The sequence below is a fragment of the Mus musculus genome, chromosome 2 (assembly GCF_000001635.26).
Source record: "Mus musculus strain C57BL/6J chromosome 2, GRCm38.p6 C57BL/6J".
Lineage (NCBI taxonomy): Eukaryota > Metazoa > Chordata > Mammalia > Rodentia > Muridae > Mus > Mus musculus.
Window position 1 is genome coordinate 68,212,507 of NC_000068.7, and position 21,973 is coordinate 68,234,479.

The 21,973-nt window shown below is 44.0% G+C and overlaps 1 protein-coding gene across 9 annotated transcripts in view; it reads right to left on the reverse strand.

Moving 5' to 3' along the window:
* The window catches only part of Stk39 (serine/threonine kinase 39), a 261,664-nt gene that overhangs the window by 2,062 nt on the left and 237,629 nt on the right, over positions 1-21,973 (reverse strand). For all 9 annotated transcript variants that reach the window (XR_003953672.1, XR_001783147.1, XM_030251876.1 and 6 more), the window contains one exon: positions 8,398-8,462. Coding sequence is in view for 7 of the 9 variants with exons in the window: in XM_030251876.1 (XP_030107736.1) it covers positions 8,398-8,462 (65 nt within the window). In the remaining 2 variants the exon portion in view is untranslated. The remainder of the gene's footprint in view (positions 1-8,397; positions 8,463-21,973) is intronic.

Genomic DNA, 21,973 nt, shown 5'->3' on the forward strand with positions numbered 1-21,973 from the left:
GCTGGGCAGAAGAGATAGGGAGGGGGTCCCAAATAGGAGAGTGTAGGAAAGAATCACAAGGGGAAAGAGGTGGGAAAACCACAGGGAGAGACCAGGAGGATTTGCCATGAGATCACAATGAGAGAGTAGCCACAGGACACACACGGACAGCAAACCAGGGCAAGGCCAGAAGATGGCAAGTAACAGGGTATTTAGCTGGGTAGTAGTAGTAGCCTAGTTGGGTTAGAATAGACCAGAATCTGCCTAGTTATTAATGCTTGAAGTTTATTAATAAAAAGTGCCAGCTCTCCGTGTCTTTATTCCAGAGCTAAAATGGGCTAGAGTGGGTATAGAAATGCCCTGCAGTTAATGGGAGCATAACAGGTGCAGAAAATCCCTACGAAATGCTTTTGCACCCGTGGCTTCAACCAGCAGAGGTATGGTGAGATCTACTATCCATTCTAACAGTACCATGCCTCCCTAGGCTTATAAACAAAATTCATATTCTACCTGCCCCCGTGTCCTAAGTGGGAGACTTAGGTGCCTGGAAACATGCCTTTCGAAAGGGAAAGTGGGGTCCCAGATCACTTCTCCCTGCCATTCGTTTTGTGGCTGTATGATTAGTGTTTCTGTCCTGCCATGTATCCTCATGCGTTCCCACCTATTCCCACCCTGACTCCCACCACAGGCCCAGATCAGTGAATGGGTTTGACCAATCATGGACCGGAGCCTTCAAGACTGTTAGCCAGAGTTGTCATTTTCTCTTTAGAAGCTCATTATCTGAAGTACTTTTGTTTCAGCAAAAGATGGCTTACACAGTATTGTAACAGAATTCTTTCCTTTGACAAAATTTTATCCATATTATTTTAACACATTTTTTAAACCTAAAATCAGAGCAAATCATAGTGTACCAAAACTTTATTACTCCTATTACTTCACGATCAGAAGGTATGGAAAATAAGCCACGCTTTCTGGGATAGTATCATTGACCCTAATGTGTTATTTTCATCCCCGTTCATTTCTTTTATCCATATAAGTATGTGCAAGGGTACAGACACACCCTCACACACACATTCACACTCATACACACACACACTCACACACATGGTTGTGGGGAGATCACTATGTTTAAGGTTTTTTCTTCATCTTACCATCACATTGATCAGAACTGGAGATTGCAGAAATGCTAAGGGCGCTGGTGGTGGCGAATGATTAAGTTTCAAAGGGCCACATAAAAACTTCCAGTCTCAATTTATGCATGCTAAATTATTTCCTCAAACTCCTCTGCAGACGCCACCCTTTACCTGATAAGTGTGGCTTATGTATGTACAGTGTTCAAACAACAGTGAGTGCATGAAACCTGCCTGTGTCCAATGCTCCATTTCTCATTAAGTACGAATATAGCTAAAAAGGCATTTTAAAAATTTGAAGACATTTTAGCTAACTATCTCTAAAATGACATTCAGAGTAAATTACGCTGATGTCCAATCAGTGCCCTGAAGGTGGGTAAGATCAAGCAGCATTTACAGCAAAGATTCAACGCTATGCCTGCCCACTGATGACACTGGCAACGCCATAGCGTTCTTTGACAGCTGAGCAGCTCAGTGAAGAACAGCTTTCAGACTCTGCTTCCCCTCACTTCCAACAAGGAAATCCAGCAGAGCAGGCAATCTGGCAGACACTTCCCGGAAGTGTCTGTCACACCAGTGCTAAAACACTCTCAACTCGTACTTTCCTGTTTCCCTACAGCTGTCCCTTCTCCTGTCCCAACACCTTCCCTCTTCCACCCTGTGAGGCTCTCCTTAATTTCCCTGACTGGCAGCAGAAACCATGGGATTGGTAGCAGGTGAGTGACAGCAGCTGAGGACATGCTATTGCCACCACCGCTGGTGACAAAATGCTCCCAGTGGCCAGTGTTGAAGCCGTCAAGAGCTTCAAAGCTACTTCAGAGTCAGGACAAGAAGAATACCAAAATTTCTTGAAACAAGTAAGAATAACAAACCTGACTATCCACAATGGTTAAGCTGACTTGAAGCAAAACAGAACTAGGAAGTCCTTCTTCCGGAGCGGCGGTTTAGCAACAGGCCTTTGGTTACCATGGGCACAGAGGAAGACTCTCCTGGCTTCCCATTCTGTGCCACGGCATCCAGCAGGCAGATGTGCTCATTTCTTGAACAGCTTTTGCTTGGTTGCCTCTAAGACTCAGGCATCTTCCATGGCGCCTGCTGTCCCTGACCCATGCTCTGTTTAGCTTCTCTCCCTCTTTCTCAATCTACAAATCACCCAGGAGACCATGAACACATGATGTCATCACTCAAGAGTCAAGGGACCAGCACTCTGTCGTGAAACAGTGTTCAAACCTTTAGGGCTACCATTTACTGTTAAGAAGAGATCAAAGACTCCAAATATGTTTATGTGGGGTACATTCATTGTACTGACTGTTTTGAAAACTAAAACTGAGAAAACAAGTATTGCCTGAGGCTATATCTCAGTGGTACCTCACATATTTATCATGCATGAGGCTCTGGGTTCAGGTCCCAGTACCCCCCCCAAATGTAAAAACAAACAAACAAACAAACAAAACCCTTGCATTAAAAACATGTTTGTGTAGAATATATTTGCTATACTAGCTTAGAAATTAAAACATACAGTTTTAAAATATTTGTTTACTGATCATTAAATCTAATAATGAACCCACTCCACGTTACCATAAATAAAAATCTTCATGGGAAACAATACATCTCCCCGTCACCTCCCACAAAGAGGCAGCAGCAGCAGCAGCAGCAGCAACCCTTGAGAAGAATCACATGATTTACTTCTTCAACGTTTTTTGCTTAGTGGTGACAGCGGGGTTCTCAGACACATATCTGCACTCACTCTCCTCCATGACACCTCTTGCTCTGAAGTACGTCAAGACAAGCCCAGCCTCACACAAACATGGATTTAGAAAAGGGGGGTATTTTTAGAAGCCTTTCCAAATACTGTCTGCTACGGTGCCGGAACTTTCCCAGTGGTGATTCTGAAAGGTTAGCTGCAGCGTGGAATCTGAACTTTCTGCGCTCCATTCCATTAAAGTCCGTCGGTCCTCTCTGCCCTTTGAGCGGATCTTTACCTGGTATGATTTTTAAGCACCACCGAGTTTTATAGATCTTCTAAAGGTTATTTCATTACAGAATATGACTGTTAGACAGTGTAAACAAATTGTATTCATTAATATGGCCCGTCAGCAGTCTCTTCGGAAGAGTGTCTCGGTATTGGGGAGCTGTCATACAACAGCAGAGAATAGTTTGCCAAAAATCCCATTTTCATTTGAAAATTCCAGTTCATTACCAACAACAAATATTGTCAGGTTTTAAAGTGCTGTTTGCTACACAGCTGAATCTGATAACAATAGTTTGCCACGTTTTCTTAGTAAGATGGTTTCCTGGGGGAGGGGAACGCAGGGTAAAGAGAATCTTAGCTGACAATCCACTCTTCATGGTGGCTTTCCCTGAAGCCCCTCACTGTATTTCCATTGCATACCAAAGGAAAGATCAAACCCCATCTTATTACATTTTATTACATTATTACATGGGCATGTCCTCTAGTTGAAATTAATAAAACTGGAAGTGTTCCCTGTCTCATTAGGAACAGTTTTCAGTGAAGCCGCCATGACGGTTTACAGGGATGAAGTGTAACCAGGAGGATGGACTGAAGCTCCTGCCTTGCTTTACGGCAACATGGTGAGATTTACCCACCATGACCTTTGGACCAAGGTCAACATAGTGGAAAAGGCAATACAACTCCGTCTTAGTAGGACTGGACATGTTATGACACCCAGAATCTTCTAGAAGGGTCACAGGGAACCTCAGAGGCCCATGACCTACCTACACCTTGTATAGCTCAGCCTCAAAATGAAGCTTAAAGAACGGACAAATGGGATTCTAGAAAATTAATTTGTCCACAGCAAGCAATCACCAGATCGAAGAGACAGCACACAGAATAAGAACAAAACCAAACTTTGCTAATTATGTATCAGACAAGGATTCATCCATTCAAGAATATGCAAACAACTGTGACAGGTAAATAACCACGTGCTAAAACATGCGACCAATAAATGCTTAATGAACTGGAGAGATGGCTTTTACAAGAAAAAATTAATAGAAGAAGTCAATAAATATCTGGAAAGGTGTTCAACATCCTTGGCCACTAAGAAAATGCTAATTAAAACTCTGAGGTTTTATCTCACCAGAGTCAGAACGGCCATCGTTAAGGAAACAAACAACAATAAACGTGGGTAAGGATACAGGGTATGAAAAACACTTATACACTGGAATGACAACGTGTCCTGTCACCACAGACCTCAGGATGGAAGTCTTTGTCTTTCCACTGCTGTGGCAAAATACCATGAGTAAGCCCACTTACTAAAAAACTGTTTAATTGGGCTTATAGTTTCAGACAGAGTCCATAATGCAGGGACAGCTGAGAGTTCACATCTTGATCAGCAATCAAGGGGCAGAGAAATAGTCTAGAAATTGTGGGCTGCTTGAGGTTCATCCCCGTGACACATCTCTACCAAAAGGTAGCTATGTTTCAGCTGTAGTGGGAGAGTTTGAAAACATACTATAAAACCCGTTAGCTTCTGCTCCATGGTGATGATTTAGCTGGCTTGGGTATAGCCTGGGGATCCTCTGAGCTCCCCAGGAAATTACAAGGAACCATGGACTTTGAGAACCGTACTTTACTCCAGTGCTCCATGTATTGGGTACACTGTATGACCTATGAAGCCTTGGTCCTTAAGCTTCAGGCTCACAACTTCAGTTCTCACATAGGTAGACCCTGTGACTCAGGTCCCATCTGTGCCAGCACCCTGACCCTGGCATTACCATTTTACCAGGGTTTTGGCCAACTCTGTGGTCTCTGTCTCACATTTGGACAGCCTTTGCTTCTGACAGAACAAGAAGCTGGGGTGGCCACTTGATCCTTCAGAACAAGCCAAGAGCCTTAGATTTTACTCTTGTCCCCTACAATAAGGCAAAAACCTCAAAACTCTCAAGTAGTTTTGTCTGTTTTGACTTCACCCACATTTCAAGAAAAGATGTGGTCCAGTCAAGCAGCCTCCAAGACGACATTAGCACTCAGTTATCAATCATCAACACCCTTATGAAATCTTTATCTGTGCGTACATAATGGCATTCCACTTCGGCAACTAAAATATATACTGCTCCTGCAATGGGGGCCAACTGGATGTTAATTAGACTCACTCCCATTTGTACTTTTTTCAAAAGCAAATTAAATATATCTTATTTCACATTGTCACTAATGCAATTTTTAAAATTCCACACCGAAAGCAGCAAAACTCACCTACATTACAAAACGGCAGGGTAGCTAGTTTAAAAAATAACAATCCCAAAGCAGTGTCTGCCGCTGTGTCAAGCTCAAAGCCACAGGATACTGGGCTGAAATGGCCCCATGGCTGAGGCACTGTGCTAAAAGTAGAGAAGAGGCCCATCCCCAGCCATGGTCGTAGAAATGTACTTGTCAAGGAAGGCTGAGGATCCTCGTGGGCAACGGTACAAGCAAACTGTGCGTGTGTGTATTTGTCTGTTTGTGTCCTTATGTGTCTCTGTGTGTGTCTGTGTATGTAGGCATATATTTATACACATATTCACACAGAGAGACACAGACACACACAAACACACACACAGGCACACAGACACACACACACACGAGATAAAAGTCTTACTATAGTTCTATCTGGCCTTCAACTCACAGGTCTCCTTGCCTCTACCTCCTGAGAGCTGGGATAAAATGGACACACCAACCTTGGCCCTTTGTACTATTGGTTTCATAACTGATCAGATACATAAGGTAAGGACACAGGTGAACTGACTGGTGGTGGTGAAGTTTCAAGTCATCAATCTACAGGAGGAATGCTTCCAGCTCTAGCATCATTAAGGGGGGGGGGGGTGCCTTCAAAGTTCTAAAAGCCCAGACTGCACAAGCCATTAAAGAGGAGAACCGGGCCAACGGCCTGGGCATTAGGGATTTTTAGACGCCCCAGCTACAGTCCCAGGAGTGAGACAAGGTTCAAGAGTTCAGCAAGGAGAGAAACACAGTAGTAAGACCTCCCTGTTTCCCAGGTGATTTCCAGACCCCCATGTTCTCCCTACAATTAGAATCAGGATAAACAGCTGAGAGATGAAAGGACCCTGAACCACAGCAGCCGCTTGGGAAGGATACCACTGCTGGAACGCTTTGATCTTTTATTCTTCAAATAACATAACCAAGTTGATGAATGAAAGCCAATGCATTGGGATCTTTGAGTTTCAGCTGGCTGCCCATGGCTCAAATTAGCTGTGTGGAGTGGGCCTTAACCTGCTGGTTGCTGATAACAACAAAGAAACCTCTGAGGCTGTAACAGGGGCTCGACAGACAGGAACAGAAGGTCATTCCCGAGACTGGTTTAACATTTCTAACTCCTGGGGCTTGGAAGAAAGACTACCAATGTCCATTTCTTGAGACCACTCACACTGCTAGCTGTCTAGTTGAGGCAGGGGAACATACAGATGGATCTGCTAACAGGACTCTTCTGTATGTGGCAGCACTGCTCACTGGTTAAGGTACAGAGGAGACCCCGTCTCAAGCAAAGTGACTACATCCAGGCATATAAAAGAAAACCACAGAGGACTCTAAGAAAGCACGGGCTTGGAGGCTGCCTTTGAAAGACAACATGGCACTGTAAGCATGGGCTCTGAGCTGGACCAGAGTTGAATCTTTAGGATCTACTGTGTAATCCTGGACATCAGGTTGGCCTCAGACTTCGAGATGTAAAGGGCCCCACCATCAGAGGGGAAGTGCAGCAGGAGATGTAGAAGAGAAGATGATCAGGGAAGGCTTCTGCATCAAGAGCAGGCTGGGGGTTTCAGAAGAGGACAGTAGAGAGCCACTCTTTCCAGCACTCTGGGACCACAGAGAGGTTACTCTGGTGAGAGCCACAGTTCTGCTGAGCACTGAGCACCTGTCGTTAGGAAGATGGGTCTCAGGAGCAGAGCAGTGTCTCTTACTGAGGTGCTGAGCGTGCAAGAGAGAATCAAGACATAATCCAGGAAACCTAAAACCTGACCCGAGGAAGACATGTGGAGAGTGTTGTTGCTCCTACTGTGTTCAAGACGGTGTAGTAGCTGCTTTCAGAACAACTTTGCTGAAAGAGGGGCTAGGGTCACTAACGTAAGTTCACACATAGTAGGAATGAATCAGCATGAAAGTTCCAAATGACTGCCTCAGTGCACACAGCCAAAATGAGGAAACATGCTCTCACTACATGCTCTCATATGAATAAAATATGTTCCCAAAATCACATGTGAATTTCCAACATGGTTGGGGAGAGATAGTAGACAGCCCCACAGAGAGCTCTGGGTCTTACAGTGCTCTAGACCGAGGAAAATGTTCTACTGTTCCTGGGTAGAGGCTGTGGAAGTTCTTGTGGTTTACATGTGCTTACACAGCCCAGCTCTCTGAAATGAGAGGAGAAGCAAGCCACAGAAGATTCATGACCACCAGGCTTGTCTTCACTGTGGCTCCTCATGCAGCAGTTGCAGCCCACAGGCAATTTCCGTTTGATTTTCTAGGAACAGCCAGGGCGGCAGGTCATCAGTATCGTGTGCACAGCCATGTGTTGGCCCTCTGGATCTTAAACTGCTTGTGGCTTCTGATTGGCCCTTGATAAGATTAATTCATGTTTTGAAAATGAGTTATTTACTCTTCCTTAATATCCTGCTTGTGAGAACTGCTTGGAAAACCATCAATGTTAATGATGTGGACTTGAACTACCACTTCCCTGTCTCTTCAGGATGCTCGCTGTTCTGTCTTAGGTGTAAAATGTGCTAGCGCATAGAAAACTGTTAGGACAGCTATCCTCTGCAGCAGTGTGGTGGCATGGTTTCAGAGTAGGGGGTGAAATGCTGTCGTCTTTGCTCACCAGCCTTCAGTGAGCTGTCCTGCCGCCGTCGTCTCCAATTACCTGAACCATTTACACAACGATCGGCCTCTATTTTTAAAAGCTGCATCCACCTGGCTTCCACTGAGGAAAGCTTCAGTCAGAGCGCTGCTTTGAGTTACATTTAATTTTGTCTGTACGGTCAAGGTGCAAAAGAAAGGAGTTCTAGAGGAAAAAAAAAGTGGTACCCAGAGCTTTGAGGGTCTCAAAGGGCCATCACAGTCATAGTTCTGATGAGGCAAGGATGGGCTACATTCACAAAGGAAGAGGTTCCAGCCATGATGAGAAGCAATGCTCCCAGTGTGGCCGAGGCAACTACTGAGTACAAAATGTGATTCTCCCGCAATCCAGCAAGAACGCTAAGCGTGCAAAGGTGCAATACCTCCCTCCCGGGGCCGGCCCGACAGAAACGTGACGTCTCCTTCTACCTTCCCACTTACCAACTTAAATGTCAACGTTTTTAAAGCTTTGGGGTCATCTACAATCTTCTGTAAATTAGCAGCCACTGTAAAATACAAACACAGAGACACAGTGTCCAAGTTATTTCCAATAGCTCTGGATTTTCACATCAATGATTCGGAAAATTTGACTAATGATGCAATAAACTGCAAAATCATTCCTTTCACAGACATTACAAAGTCCATATAAATGACCAAATTACTTTCATACAGATACTCTCTAAAAGCATTTACATCATTTCTGTCACCTCCTATCTATGTGCATCTGGATTAATCACTGTACATCAACCCTGAATTTCCTATAATAAAATTTGAAATTACTTTCTAATGGAAAGTAGAAATGACCGCAGCTCCAGAGTCTCAACTGGTTGGTTTCTCTGAAACTCATTACTATGAAAATTATTAGCCAGGAGGGGGCAGTGTGCAAGAGGAGAGGGGCTGTTACAGACTTCTCGTGGCCTGTAAATCCACTCTGTTCTCTGCATCCACTTATATCAAGGCAACATGATACAGCTGATGACGCTCACAGCTCAGACAGACCAGCATGCTCTCAGAGCACATTTATCCCTCTCTATGGTGATGGCCACCTCTCCCAGCATCTGAGTCAGTGGGCAGGGTCATGCAGGGAGACTGCCAGCACATAGCTCAATACTGAGAACCTAGGCTCAGTGTCAGTTGATCCATCAGAGGTCGGCCCTGGTCTTTGTGGAGATCTGGCTTTGTGTCAAGTGGCAGTAAGTACAGACAGAGTTTTCCCAGTTGCCCACCCATCTTGAAGTACTACTTAAGAGTAAAATTATCAAAAAGCAAAGAGGATGAACACTGACCGGTACCCTGCATACATCTAGACCTCAAGATCAAACTACCGAAGAGTCAAGTTAGAGCCACTGCAAAGAGGTTACTTCCAGAACAAAAGCTGAGAGCAGCGGGGGTCTCTGTCATTTTTATGTCATGAGAAAAACTATCTGCTGGTTCAGCAGCTAGGTATCATTTTTCCCTGAATTTTTGAGATTCAAAACTTTAAGAAGACAGTTTAATACTTCTGCATGCTATGAGTTTCAAATAGAAAGCAGAAGGAAATCTATGAAAATTTTGGGTTTTTTTTGGGGGGGGGTTGTTCTGTTTTTTAATGGTTGACAGGAATCAATCTAGATATAAGGATTTTCTATAGATGTAGTTCATTTTATCTGCTAGTCACAGAGGAGGGCAAAATAAAAATGACAAACTTGATATGGCCTATTTCTCTTTATAAATCACAATTATAAACATATGGTTTTAGTTGCATCTATTGCTCTCTCACTAGTTCTATTCTGGACAATATGAAAGGTTTCATTTTTTTTCTCACTCTCACTCCCTTCTCATCTCTTCTTTTCCTCTTGTGTTAGCACAGGCAATTGGCAAGTACACACCTACAGAGCTTAGCCCAAGCAGTGACACCCATGAGGCTGGCCTTACTAAGCTTCATGAATAGATTCTAGATACTACTACACGCATCAGGAATGTGTGCAGGAAACTGACTCACAGAGTGAGATTTCCAGCTAGGAAATACTGTCTACCAAAGAAAGCCACTATTTACTGTGTCAGGACACTCTGACTATACACAAATTGCAGCAAGGGAAGACAGTGCCTGCATTCTTAAGACATAAAAACATTCTAATAGCCCCGCTGATTTGGGCTGATTTCATGAGTGGCTGTAAAGTCTTCACATGAATTTTCGTCCTTTCATTAGGCTCCCTTGGCTAATGCGGGTGATTTACTGCCTTGTTCTGGGTCATCTATTTCTGGGTTGCTCTCTAATGTTCAGCCAAAAGCACTGCTCTGTCCTGCACTAATTCACAGCTCTCTGGTGTACAAACATGTGCAGGAGGGCCAACTTCTAGGGAAGTGTCTAGCAGCTTGTCTGCGGACTCAAAAGCAGGCATGGCTGCTGGCCCTTTAAACAATCACCCCAGGACCCAGGCTCCCCAAGTGTGAGCCCCATACCTTTGGGACATTAGAAATTCAAATTCTGTCTTCAGCTCTGAGTAAAAATAGCAAGGCTGGCCACTTACCTGATTACTTAACCCAGCTGCTAGGCTTATTTTCAATTTAGTTGATTCTAATTTGTTGTAAAGTGCTATAAAACACCTTCATTTAACTGACATCATAGAAAATTCAGGGTGATGCTAATCTCTCTTCCAGCAGCAATACTCATTAAAAAGATGGGTGTCACTGTTTGCTCCCTTCTCCTGACTGTGCACCTGGATTTCAAAAATAAAAAAACACTCCTTACCTGGAACGTGAGCGGGCGGAGAAGGAACTGCTGGGCAGGGCTGCCTGTGACACTAAGAACACTAAGCCCGCCAGTTTAAGAGACACCAACCATCCTTTGGAAATACTGGCTGCTAAAGCCCATTTTCTTAGTGGCCAAGAACTAAACTTCTCTAAACTCAGACTTCCTCAGCTAAAATGCAGGTCTCCGGCTTTTGTGCACACTATTCAGTCTTTTGAGCTTGCCTCCCCACCCCTCCCACCCTCCCTGGACCACGGACCACTGAGTTCAGTCCTAAGAGCTTCTCTCTTTGGAGAAACAGGGCCACACCAAGGCCCACAGGAGTGTACCTCTTAAGTCTCCTTTGCTGTTTTCCCTTGCTTCACACTGTAGGCTTGGAGGTCCTTCAGGGCTACGTTTGTATGTACATTTCTTTTTAATAATGCCATAAGCTATAGCAAGCACCTTGATTTATGGAACTGTAATAGCTTCATTAATAGCCCCCACGGAAGCCATGCAATTACCTCCCTGGGTCTAAACAGAGAAGGAAAAAAGATTGTCAAGGCCATCAGTCAGTATCCGGATGGCCAAGTACACACTTCTTTGGCAAGTGAAGCCAGGCCTTCCCCAGACAGTTTGATTTTCCGAATTTTCACAGTTACAGAAGTAACGATGACTTAAGGATTATTTATAGCCTGTGATTACATTCTGAGCAATTAGTCCAAAGGTACACTTCTCTCCCAGGACACCGGTTTATTTCATAACCACCTCCTATAATATTGATGCCCCTGTGATGGAGTGCTAATTTAATCTTACCTAGTACTGAGCAAAAGCTCACTGAGTCTGAGTAGGACTTTAAGATACAACGAGCAAGATTTTGGAACGCAAGGCAAGGTGATGACTTCAGTCTGATGATTTATTCAAGAGACATCCTGCATCTCTGATCTCACACTGAGCCAATATGGAAACGTAGCAAGAAATGCCAAAGGCAGGAAGATAACCCCAGCTCCAAGGAGAAAGGGAGGAGAGAGGAAGGTGGGTCGGACGTGTGTCACTGTAAATCGGATGTGAAATCAATGCCCACTTACATTCCGGATTGGCAAGGAGTCTGAGACTTCCCTGAGTACTTGCCCTACATCTCCAGGTTCCCGACTTCATAGGTTGATGCACAGAAGTACAGTGTGATACACTGGAATTCCCTGGCTAGAACATCTGGGTTCAAATCCTACCTCTTGCTTAGAGCTGGTGACCTCTCTGAAGTGTAGGTAAGTCCTTTCTGCCTCTGTGTGCTTAAGTGCTTTTGGAAATTCACTATGATAAAACATTCATGCTTTGTGCTCTGGGCACCTGTAGTACCTTAGCTGTTTTCTCTTCGGTCTTTATTGCTCAAAGCATTTTTCTTTACACTCATTATTTACGTGAGAGCCTGGGTCACGAATGGGAATGTACTACCTCCTTGGACATTGCCATATCCACAGAGTCTAGATACTTACTAGGTCTACTTATCTACTTCTTTAGCTATTTCCTGTTCTGGATCTTGCCAGGAATGGCTCCCTAAGTCTGTTCTTCTCCAGCCATGTCTTTACCACTGGCTCTTGCTAAAATTGTCTAAGTCTAATGTCCTTGTTAGAATGACACTTCTTGTATTCTACAAGTTTATCTGTACACAGGGACCATGGTGAGTTCTCATCAGCACCTCTGCTGCAGCCCCCATGAGGCTGTGGTCATCTCTGCTTACCATCATCATGAGAGCTGATGGTCTGTCTGTTTCCAGCCTTGGCCCCAGAAGCCAGCCTCTGTCAGTAATTGGCTACATCTGTTACCATATACCAGTTGGTACCACTTTTATGTTTAAAGTCCTTTTATAGCTTTCTAGATCAGTATACGGCCCCTGCAAAGTCTATACAATCCTTGAAGCCAAGACCCCAGCTCTACCCATGGCCTGATCTCCCACTGTTCTCTCTGGGCAGGTTCTAGTCACAAACAGCCTCCATATTGACTTCAAGCATTCAGAGTAGGCTCCTACCATGAACCCCTGAACCTGCTGCTGCCTCTACCCAAGGAGAAGCCCTCCTCTGAGGCTGTCCCACTCTTTTTCTCTTTCTACACAAATTCCCCTAGCTGAGCTATCACACTCCTTCACAGAAATAGCCTCATTTTCTATCTGTTTACTCAGGATTTTTTTCTATATCACTTAAACCTCTGGATGAGTTTTTTAAAAAGTAGTGTCATGTTTGCTGCTATTTTCCCAATGCCTGAGAGTGAATGCAATCTATGTTGAGCACATGAAACTAACATGTGGATTTCTGAGATCTTTGTTCATAGCTGCACTTAGTGAGTACAATGCAGACTTTCTCCCTAGAATCGCGCACATGAACACTAGCATGCCATTTTGAACGAATACAAGACTCTGAATAAGCCCAGGCTAAGAGCATCTGATAGAAGAAGTATTCTTATTTTAGAAGAATGTCTACAAGTATGTTTCCATAATCCCAATTGTTTCCCAAACCAAATGAAAATGAATGAACTCTTGACTCATCTCAACTGAGTATCAGGTATCACACACTAATCTATGTTTTTCAAAACTGGCCATGTTCCTTCATTTTTTTTTTTTCCAGAAATGAGATTTCACTTCTGCCTCAATGAGGTAAAATACAGCTTTGAGCAGGGATGCTAACCCAGAACTCTCTGTCGGTCAGGTGAGCCCTGTAACAAGTATTCTGACCCTGCCAATGTTCTGTTGAAATCTGTTTGATCGACGTCAGCTCAGAATAAAAATCAGGGTCTCCATTGGGTCTCCACAGCCCACTTGAGCAGTCTGCTCCATCTCCCGTCACCCCTCTGCACTGAAGAGAAGAGAATGAAGACAGAGGCGGCTGTTCTCCATGTTCTGGGGCTACTGTTAGCAAATAACTCTGAACTTAAGTCTCTCTTTGGGAGTTCCCCGAGTCCAGAGAGCAGGCTCAGCCCAGGTCAGGGCTCTTCCCAAAACGTTCCTGCATCCAGTGACTGGTCATGAAAGTAAGAAGGCCCTGGGGCTTCAAAGCTAGATGACCCTTCTCTTCTTGAAAGCTCGCTTTGATGAGAGTCTTTTCTCTAGTTGGAACAACTTGATTCTTCCACATTTGGGTTGCTTAATTCCCCAACAGATGTTCATTTTGGAAACCCTCAACCCCAAGCTTTCCTGGATACAAATCTACACTTCTCATTTTCTTTCTGTGAACACCTTCAGGCTCTGCTCATGAGTAGGCCCTAGAAGGAACCTCCCTGTACAGAACTCTGAGACAGTGCAAAAATGAGGAAAGAAATGTTGGAGGAAAATCAGAAATGGCCATATTAACTACTGCCTTAGTATTTTCACTCAGTTAAAATCTTGGTGAGGATTCTAGGGTCTTACATGTACTAAAAATATGAGCTTACAGGAGAACCAAGTGTCACACTTGAGTACACAGAGTGATATGCACAGAAGGATGAAATTTATGGGAGATAAAAGGAACGGAGACATATGCCTGTAATTCTCCATTAGATACAGGTAAATTCCAGTTAGTATAATATGAACAAGGTGTGAAAATCTGAACTCATTTGACAATGCAAAACTGTGTTATCAAATATGTTATATGTTAACTATCCTTTAAAATCCAACTGCAATATTGGAATTTTGATGCTGAATTTTCTTTAATGTGTTGAAGGTACAATGTTACAAACTGGCTGACAACGTGGTAATGAAAGTGTCCAATAATCATTTATGTTATTGCTCATTTGCAGAATAATGAAATTGTATAATCAATACAGTTGTAGCCTCATTTTGTTAGTGGTAGTGATAGACCAATAAATAAACTTACAGTTACCTCTACAAAGTGAAGATGAAGAGAAAGTAAACAAACAAACAAAACAAGCATTCATCTGAGGTAATGGCATAAACCCACTCATTTGCTTCGAGAAACAAAGGGGGTCTTCTTGGGAGATACACAGTAAATCAGCCCTTGCTTCCTAGAGTATGAAGAATTTTGTAGGTATCTTAGCCTGGGCTTTCAGCCTTAGAAGCCTCTACATTTTAGGTGAAGCTTTGTGTGCCCACTTCTCAGAGACTGAACCAGAGAACAAGCATGGGCTGGATATATGCAGCAGGAGTGCAGCTTGGTCTTCATCCAACATCTGGAGCAGGGGTGGGAAGAGGTGTCCCTGACTCTATTGCCTGCCTGTGGATCCTGGGCCCTTAACCAGGCTGCCTTGCGTGACCTCAGTGGAAGAGGATGCACCTAGTCCTGAAGTAATTTGATGTGCCAGGGTAGGGCGATACCCAGGAGGTCCTCCCCCTTCACAAAGAAGAAGGGAAGAGGGTAGAGGGGAAGGGCTGTGTGAGTTGGGGCCCAGGAGGAGAGGGGGGCTGCAATTAGGATATAAAGTGAATAAAAAGAATAAGTAGAGGGGCAAAGGTTAAGACTTTAAAGGCCATGGCCCCATTAGAACTACAGTGCTCTATCTAGAATGGCATTTGCTATAGGTAAGTGAGTTTTGATTGTCTTTGTTGAGAAAACAATGGTGTTTCTTCATAGAATGGCACATGTAACACCTTCCTCTGGCTCCTAGCAAAAGGGGCAACATATCTACACAAGTACAGAAAAACCACATTCCTCTGCCCTTCGAAATCTCCCCAACATCTGCTTGCTGTAGAAACCCCAGTTCTCTTACACTATGGATTTTCAGTGGGCAGGTCATGAATTTGAGTAGAGTTAAACAGAGAAGACAGGGAGAAGGGATTCCACACAGGGATCTATCCAAATTTGATATCCAGAGGCACAAAGAAAAGCTTTCCCAGCTCTCTGATGTCAACAGAAAGTGCTAATTTAATTATGCTAGATGACTGGACTCCGAAATGGGAGTCTGAGACCATGAACATAGTTCTGGGAATGCTAACAGGGCTATGTGTGCATAAGGCACAAAGGGAGATGAACTAGAATGAACTTTAATGACACATATATAAAAATATTATAATAAAACTTACTTTGTACACTAAAAAGTAATAAAATTAACACACATGTGACATGCACATGCGTGCACACACACACACACACACACACACACCCCAGGTCTAAATGGCAATCTTCTCACAGTCCCTGAGAGGGAAGACTTCCAGGCAAATGCTACTCATTTAAACAAGAGAAACTGCTGTCCAATCGAGTCTATCCACAAGGCCGAATGATAAATTATCCCTTTCTATGTATATTAAAAACTAAACCAATCTTAAGAGTTGTAGGGGGCGCTTACTCTCCTGCCCTTGTTTTCTTATATTCTTCCCCCTCTCTCCACATTCCCCTACCCCCTCTCTCCACATGCTGATAGCTGGCCTCTCCTCTCCCCTCTCCCCTCTCCCTCTCCCTCTCCCTCTCCTCCCTCTCCCTCTCCCTCTCCCTCTCCCTCTCCTCCCTCTCCCTCTCCCTCCCTCCCTCTCCCTCTCCTCTCCTCTCCCTCTCCCTCTCCTCCCCTCTCCTCCCCTCCCCTCCCTTCCCCTCCCCTCCTCTCTCTCCCCCCCATTTCTCTCAACTCCCCTCCCCCATGCCCTGATAAACCCTATTTTATATATATATATATATATATATATATATATACATACATACATATATATATATATATATATATGTATGTATAAAGACTTGTAGGGCAAGGGGGTGGAATAGGGGGTTTTCTGAGGGGAAACCAGGAAAGGGTATAACATCTGAAATGTAAATAAAGAAAATATCTAATAAAAAGCACAAAAAAAAAAAACAAAAAAGTTGTCATTACAAATTTGTCAAATCCTTTGAGCTACAGAAAGGCACCCATCAACATATCTATGTCACAGGAAAGTGGAAAGCATCGCTAAACTTCAGGGCCCTTTATCTTCACTCTCAGTTTACTGTGATGTGTTTTACAGGGAGGATTTCCCACACACAGCTTGAGCTTCAGTCTTCTGACTTCTGGACCTGGAAAAGCTCCGGATAAGTTAAAATTAATGAGACAGCAACTCCACTGCTATGAGGAATGCTATCTAACTTCCAGGTGATGCAGTGGACTGAAGCAATGCCATCTGCTGCCCAGACAAAGCCCAGGGAAATCCAGGGGACTCTGCTTAGCATGTGGCCACAGCCTTCCAGAAGGAAGACATCTTACAGTTGTGGCTAGCCTCCCGGCTGAGGCCCCAGCCTTTGTTGAATGTGTGCCTCTGCCTCTAGGAGGATGTCCACTTAATCTTCATGTTATGGGTGACTCTGCCTCTAGGAGGAGGTCCACTTAATCTTCACATTATGGGAGACTGGCTTCTTCATTTGCCACCTATTCCAAAGCCTCTGAAATACACGTCACAGACAGTGTAAAATTCAGAGAAACACTGAGTTCACTTTTAAAAAATTTCATCTGTCTGAGTGTGTTTGCCTACATGTTAGTCTGTGTGTCATGTCCACACTTAATGCCAATATAGGTCGGAAGAGGGCATCAGATGCCCTGTAACTGGAGTTCTGGACAGTTGTGAAGCATCATGTGAGTGCTGCCAACTGAACTCAGGTTCTCTGCAAGAGCAGCCAGTACTCTTAACTCCTGAGCCATCTTTCTAGCCTCTAAATTCACTTTTATAATAATAATAATAATAATAAACAAATCCAATTAATTAAAGAATTAACAGAGACCTCAAACTTATGCTATGACATAAGCAAATGATTAATCCGAAATATAATCCTAATCTAATATTCAATAGGAGACTTCTTCATATCTTACACTAGTGAAACTCATGGCCAGTTGCCAAGCCTCTCTTATCTATCTGTCCACAAGTTATAGAGTTATGGAATGTGTACTGAAATGTAAATCAAGTCATGGCTTCAGTTGCCAAGAGTCTTGCCAGAAAAATAAACAAAGAAATGGTGGGGTGGGAGAGAAAGAGCCAAAGTCCAGCATGTGCTTAATCGTGTAGTTGGCTGAAGCTGGCTCATGAGCCAATGCCTGGCTCATCCCTTCAGTAGTGCTCCCTCTTCCCCAAACCACAGCCCCTCCTGCCCCCAATATCCTTCAATCACATTTTGATCCTGTAGTATATGACTAAGTGGATTGGCCATGCTCTATGGGATTCCTAACACATCGATAAAGCAGTGGGGCATTTTTGCACAGATTTTCACATCACTGTTATAAGAAGAGCTGGAGAGAGGACCTGCAGACTATGAAAGAGGAATGGATGTAAGTATCTGCATCTGTCTCAGTCAGCTGCTGGTAGAATCTTTCAGAGGACAGCCATGCCAGGCTCCTGTCTGCAAGCACAACGGTGACATCAGTAATAGTGTCCGAGTTTGGTGTCTGTGCATGGGATGGATCCCAAGTTGGGTTGGTCTCTTGATGGCATTTTCTTTGGTCTCTGCCCCATTTTTGTCCCTAAATTTCCTTTAAACAGTAACAATTCTGAGTCAAGAATTTGGGAGATGGGTAGGTGGCCCAATGCCTCAAGTGGGGGCCATGTCTATCTACTGGAGGTGGTCTCCTTAGGTTCTATCTTCCCACTGTTGGGGATTTTCAGATACTTACAGCCAACCATTGGACTGAGGTTGGAGCTCCCTATGGAAGAGTTGGGGGAAGGACTGCAGGAGCTGAAGGGGACTGCAACTCCATAGGAGGAGCAACAGTGTCAACTGACCTGGATCCCTCAGAGCTCCCAGGGACTAAGCCACCAACCAAAGTGCATACATGATCTGGTCTGTGGCCCCTGCTACATATGTAGCAGAGGACTGCTTGTCTAGCCTAGTGGGAAAAGATGCACTAAATATGATACCCCCGGGGAAGGGGGTGAGGTGGGAGTGGGAGGATGGGTGGGGGAGCACCCTCTCAGAAGCAAAGGGTGGTGGAGGAGGGGATGAAGAACTCCTGGGGGAGGGACCAGAAAGAGGGCAACACTTGGAATATAAATAAATAAATAAATAAACTAATAATATTTTTTTAATAAAAGAGGAATGGAACGCAGTGATCAACAACCTCACAGCTTTTTGTCGGTGCCGTTTTCACCTTAATCTCTGTCTTCTACTTTCAGCATTGAAAACAAATTGTTTTTCATTTGTTACAGGAATATAACCTGGGGTGGCTATGGTAGTTTACTTTGTACATCCTGCTTGAACTTTATCTAATAAAGTGTGAGAGAGAATTGAAAGGACCCTCTCCCATCTCGTGACTAAATCACACCTCTATCCAGGGGCCTTGCTGCAAACACAAAGGGAATCCTGGTGGAGAGTAGCCAACCCTATTAGGGTGACACAGAGAGAAACAGCCAATTCAAATGTCCCTGCCCGATCTGCTGTAGCAGTAGGTGTAGTGGGTTAGACCCACTGCAGGGACTGAAGCACAGGAAACTGAAGTTCACCAGTTGGTGGAACTGTGTAACTAGAGGTCAAGAAACAAACTGCAGACATTAAACCGTTCCAGTCCTTACACAGAACACAGAGGAAGGATCTTGACAAGGTTACTTTTGCTGGTTGTATGGCCTAAGTAATTGACTGTTTATTTTCTTAATTAATAATCATCATTTAAACTTTTTGATGTCAGTATGTTTTAAAAAGTACACATACAATTTTAAAAAACAAACAAAACAAACAAACAAACAAACAAAAAAACCCCAAGCACTAAGAATGCTTCCTATAGCCGGGTGGTGGTGGCGCACGCCTTTAATCCCAGCACTTGGGAGGCAGAGGCAGGTGGATTTCTGAGTTCCAGGCCAGCCTGATCTACAAAGTGAGTTTCAGGCCAGCCAGGGCTACACAGAGAAACCCTGTCACGAAAAACAAAACAAAACAAAACAAAACAATCAAACAAACCTCTAAAGAATGCTTCCTATAAAAGGTGCCCAGTAATCTGCATGTGTATTCCAGCTACTATCCTGGGTTCCTCAAAGTCCAGGGAATGCAAGCTGCCTGAGAAGCTTCAGCATCTCCTTCGCGAGACCACAGCCACTTGCTGCTCCAGAAGCGCCCAAGTGCAGCCGCTGAAGGAGTGTCTGTATGGCAGTGTCCCAGGGCTGCCTGCTCACCATGTCCTTCCCAAATGCCCTAGTGTGGATGATAAATTGGTACGGTCAGCCTACTGACAAGAGTAGCCAGTCTGGGGATTCTTGCCAGCACACCCACCTGTCCTTTCCATGATCGGTCAGCACCCAACTCCTGCCAGGCACCAGTGGGCACCAGCTGAATATAAAGATAAAAGACTCCCTAGGCAGTACATGATGGCTAGGAAGAAAGGCTTGTTCAGGAAGCTGCAATCTTGGCCACAGAGATGGAGAAGAGCAGACCAGAGCAACGTGGTGTTATAAAGCCTATAGCTGTGAGCTTCTAGCTTCCCTGTGTGTTCTCTACTCCCATGCCATCACCAAATGCAGAGAAAACTGCCCTCTCAGACAAGCAAAGGCTGAGGAAGCACAGGAAGGGGGACAGAAAGATGGAATGGGCTTGTGAGTGGCACACTATAGGCAACAGGCGTCTAGCTCTCAGAAGGTGTAGGTAAGTAATGTTGGAAGAAATAAATGAAGATAAACTCAGCAGTGCATTTTACTAGTATCAATGTTTAAGTTCTTTTGGGGTCTGTAATTAATTTTGAGATAGAAGAGTGAATTTTATAAGAGACCAACTTCAGTGGAGACTGACTTATTTTATGTCTTGTAGAAGTCACAGGTGGATCATATCTTTGTTGTTTAAATGTGTTCTATCCTATAGAAGCTCAGACATCCTAGTGCAGCTGCAGAAGGTGGTACTCACTGTTAGAAGACAAACCCATGGATCCTTGGCCATGTGCGCTGTGAGACCTGAGCTCAGTTCTCCTGCCTTATTTGATTGCTCCTTGTCAAGCCTTCAAACTCAGATCTTTCTGGATCTTAATGACTACTGTTTTTTTAACTATCTGAAGCCTCAGGAAGTGTTTACTCAAGACCTTTCAGATTGTGTCATGAGAAAGTTGCTCTGTAGCAGACCACAGAACACTTGGCGCCTTGGAGTTGGGGGCTGAACTTGCACAGCTGAAGGGAACAGAACAGTGAGAGGCTTCATATGGGACGTTCAAGTCACTGACTATTGAGATGCTTGCCCTCTTTCTAAAGTAGGTATACGTCATAATATGCATACTATGATCACTCAACTATTAAACAAATGCACGCAAAGTGCGTTGTCAGAAGTAGGCATTTCTGCTGGATATGGGGAGATATAGACATAAGTGGTGGAAACACTGTCTTGTGTGCCACCTGCAAAACTCATAAAACTTGTAAATTAGTAAAACACACTTCCATGGTCACAAAGGGAGAAGCATAAAAAAACAAAACAAAACAAAACAAAAAAACTTCCTATTACCCTCTCAGTAGGACTGTAAGGGAAGGTCCTGAAAGAGGAGTGGAAATTTATTAGGAGAATGAGAGCATTCCAAGTAGAAGAGGTCCAGAAAGATGTGCTCAGATACAGGAAGAGCAAGTCTGAGAGATGGAGGCTAAGCGATAGCTACATACAGGTGGAGATGCTAGGGCAGCCTAAGACCTAAAAGAACTCCAAAGCTGAGAGCAGATCAGTGTCATAGCTTCTGGGAGAAGCCCACTGTTCCTAGAAGGAAACCCACTGTTCCTAGAACCTCTAAATTTATCAAGGGAGCTTGGTTTTCACATGACTCTCCCTGGATGACAGGCTAGCTTTAGTGAAGAAATCCATTACAACCCTGGGCAATGAATGGACAGAGATATGCATTTCCCCATCACACATAAACAGCAACTGAAAGTACAGAACAAAAGGATGACCACTGAGAGCTGCAAGAGAAATAGTCCATGCTACTGATAGAAGAGAAAAGCCACCATAGTAATAGCACATTGCTTAGGGGGAACTAAACGCCAGATGGCACAGAATATTATCGTTGAAGTGCTGAAAAATATGTCACCATAGATTACTATATCCAGCACAATTGTCCTTCAGAATCAAAGAAGCCACACTTTCCGGAACACTTAGAACTGAAAGGGAACCATAGTCAGCATGACTGAAGACACGTGACAACTAATTTTCAGAATCCACCATGCATTTACACCTGCATTTATGAGGATGTTTCTGGAAAGGTTTAACAGAAGACAGAACACTGTTCCACCACAAATGTTAGCAACATAGTGCCATGGGTCAGTTCCTGCTCTGAATGACAAGGAGGAGAGGGAACATTCATTTCTCTCCGCTTTCCCAGCTACCCTTGTCGTGTGACCTCCTGCCTCATCCTTTTGCTACTATGACTTTCAAATCACTAGGGACAATGCCCTCAGACTGCAAGCCCAAATAAAAATCTTCCTTC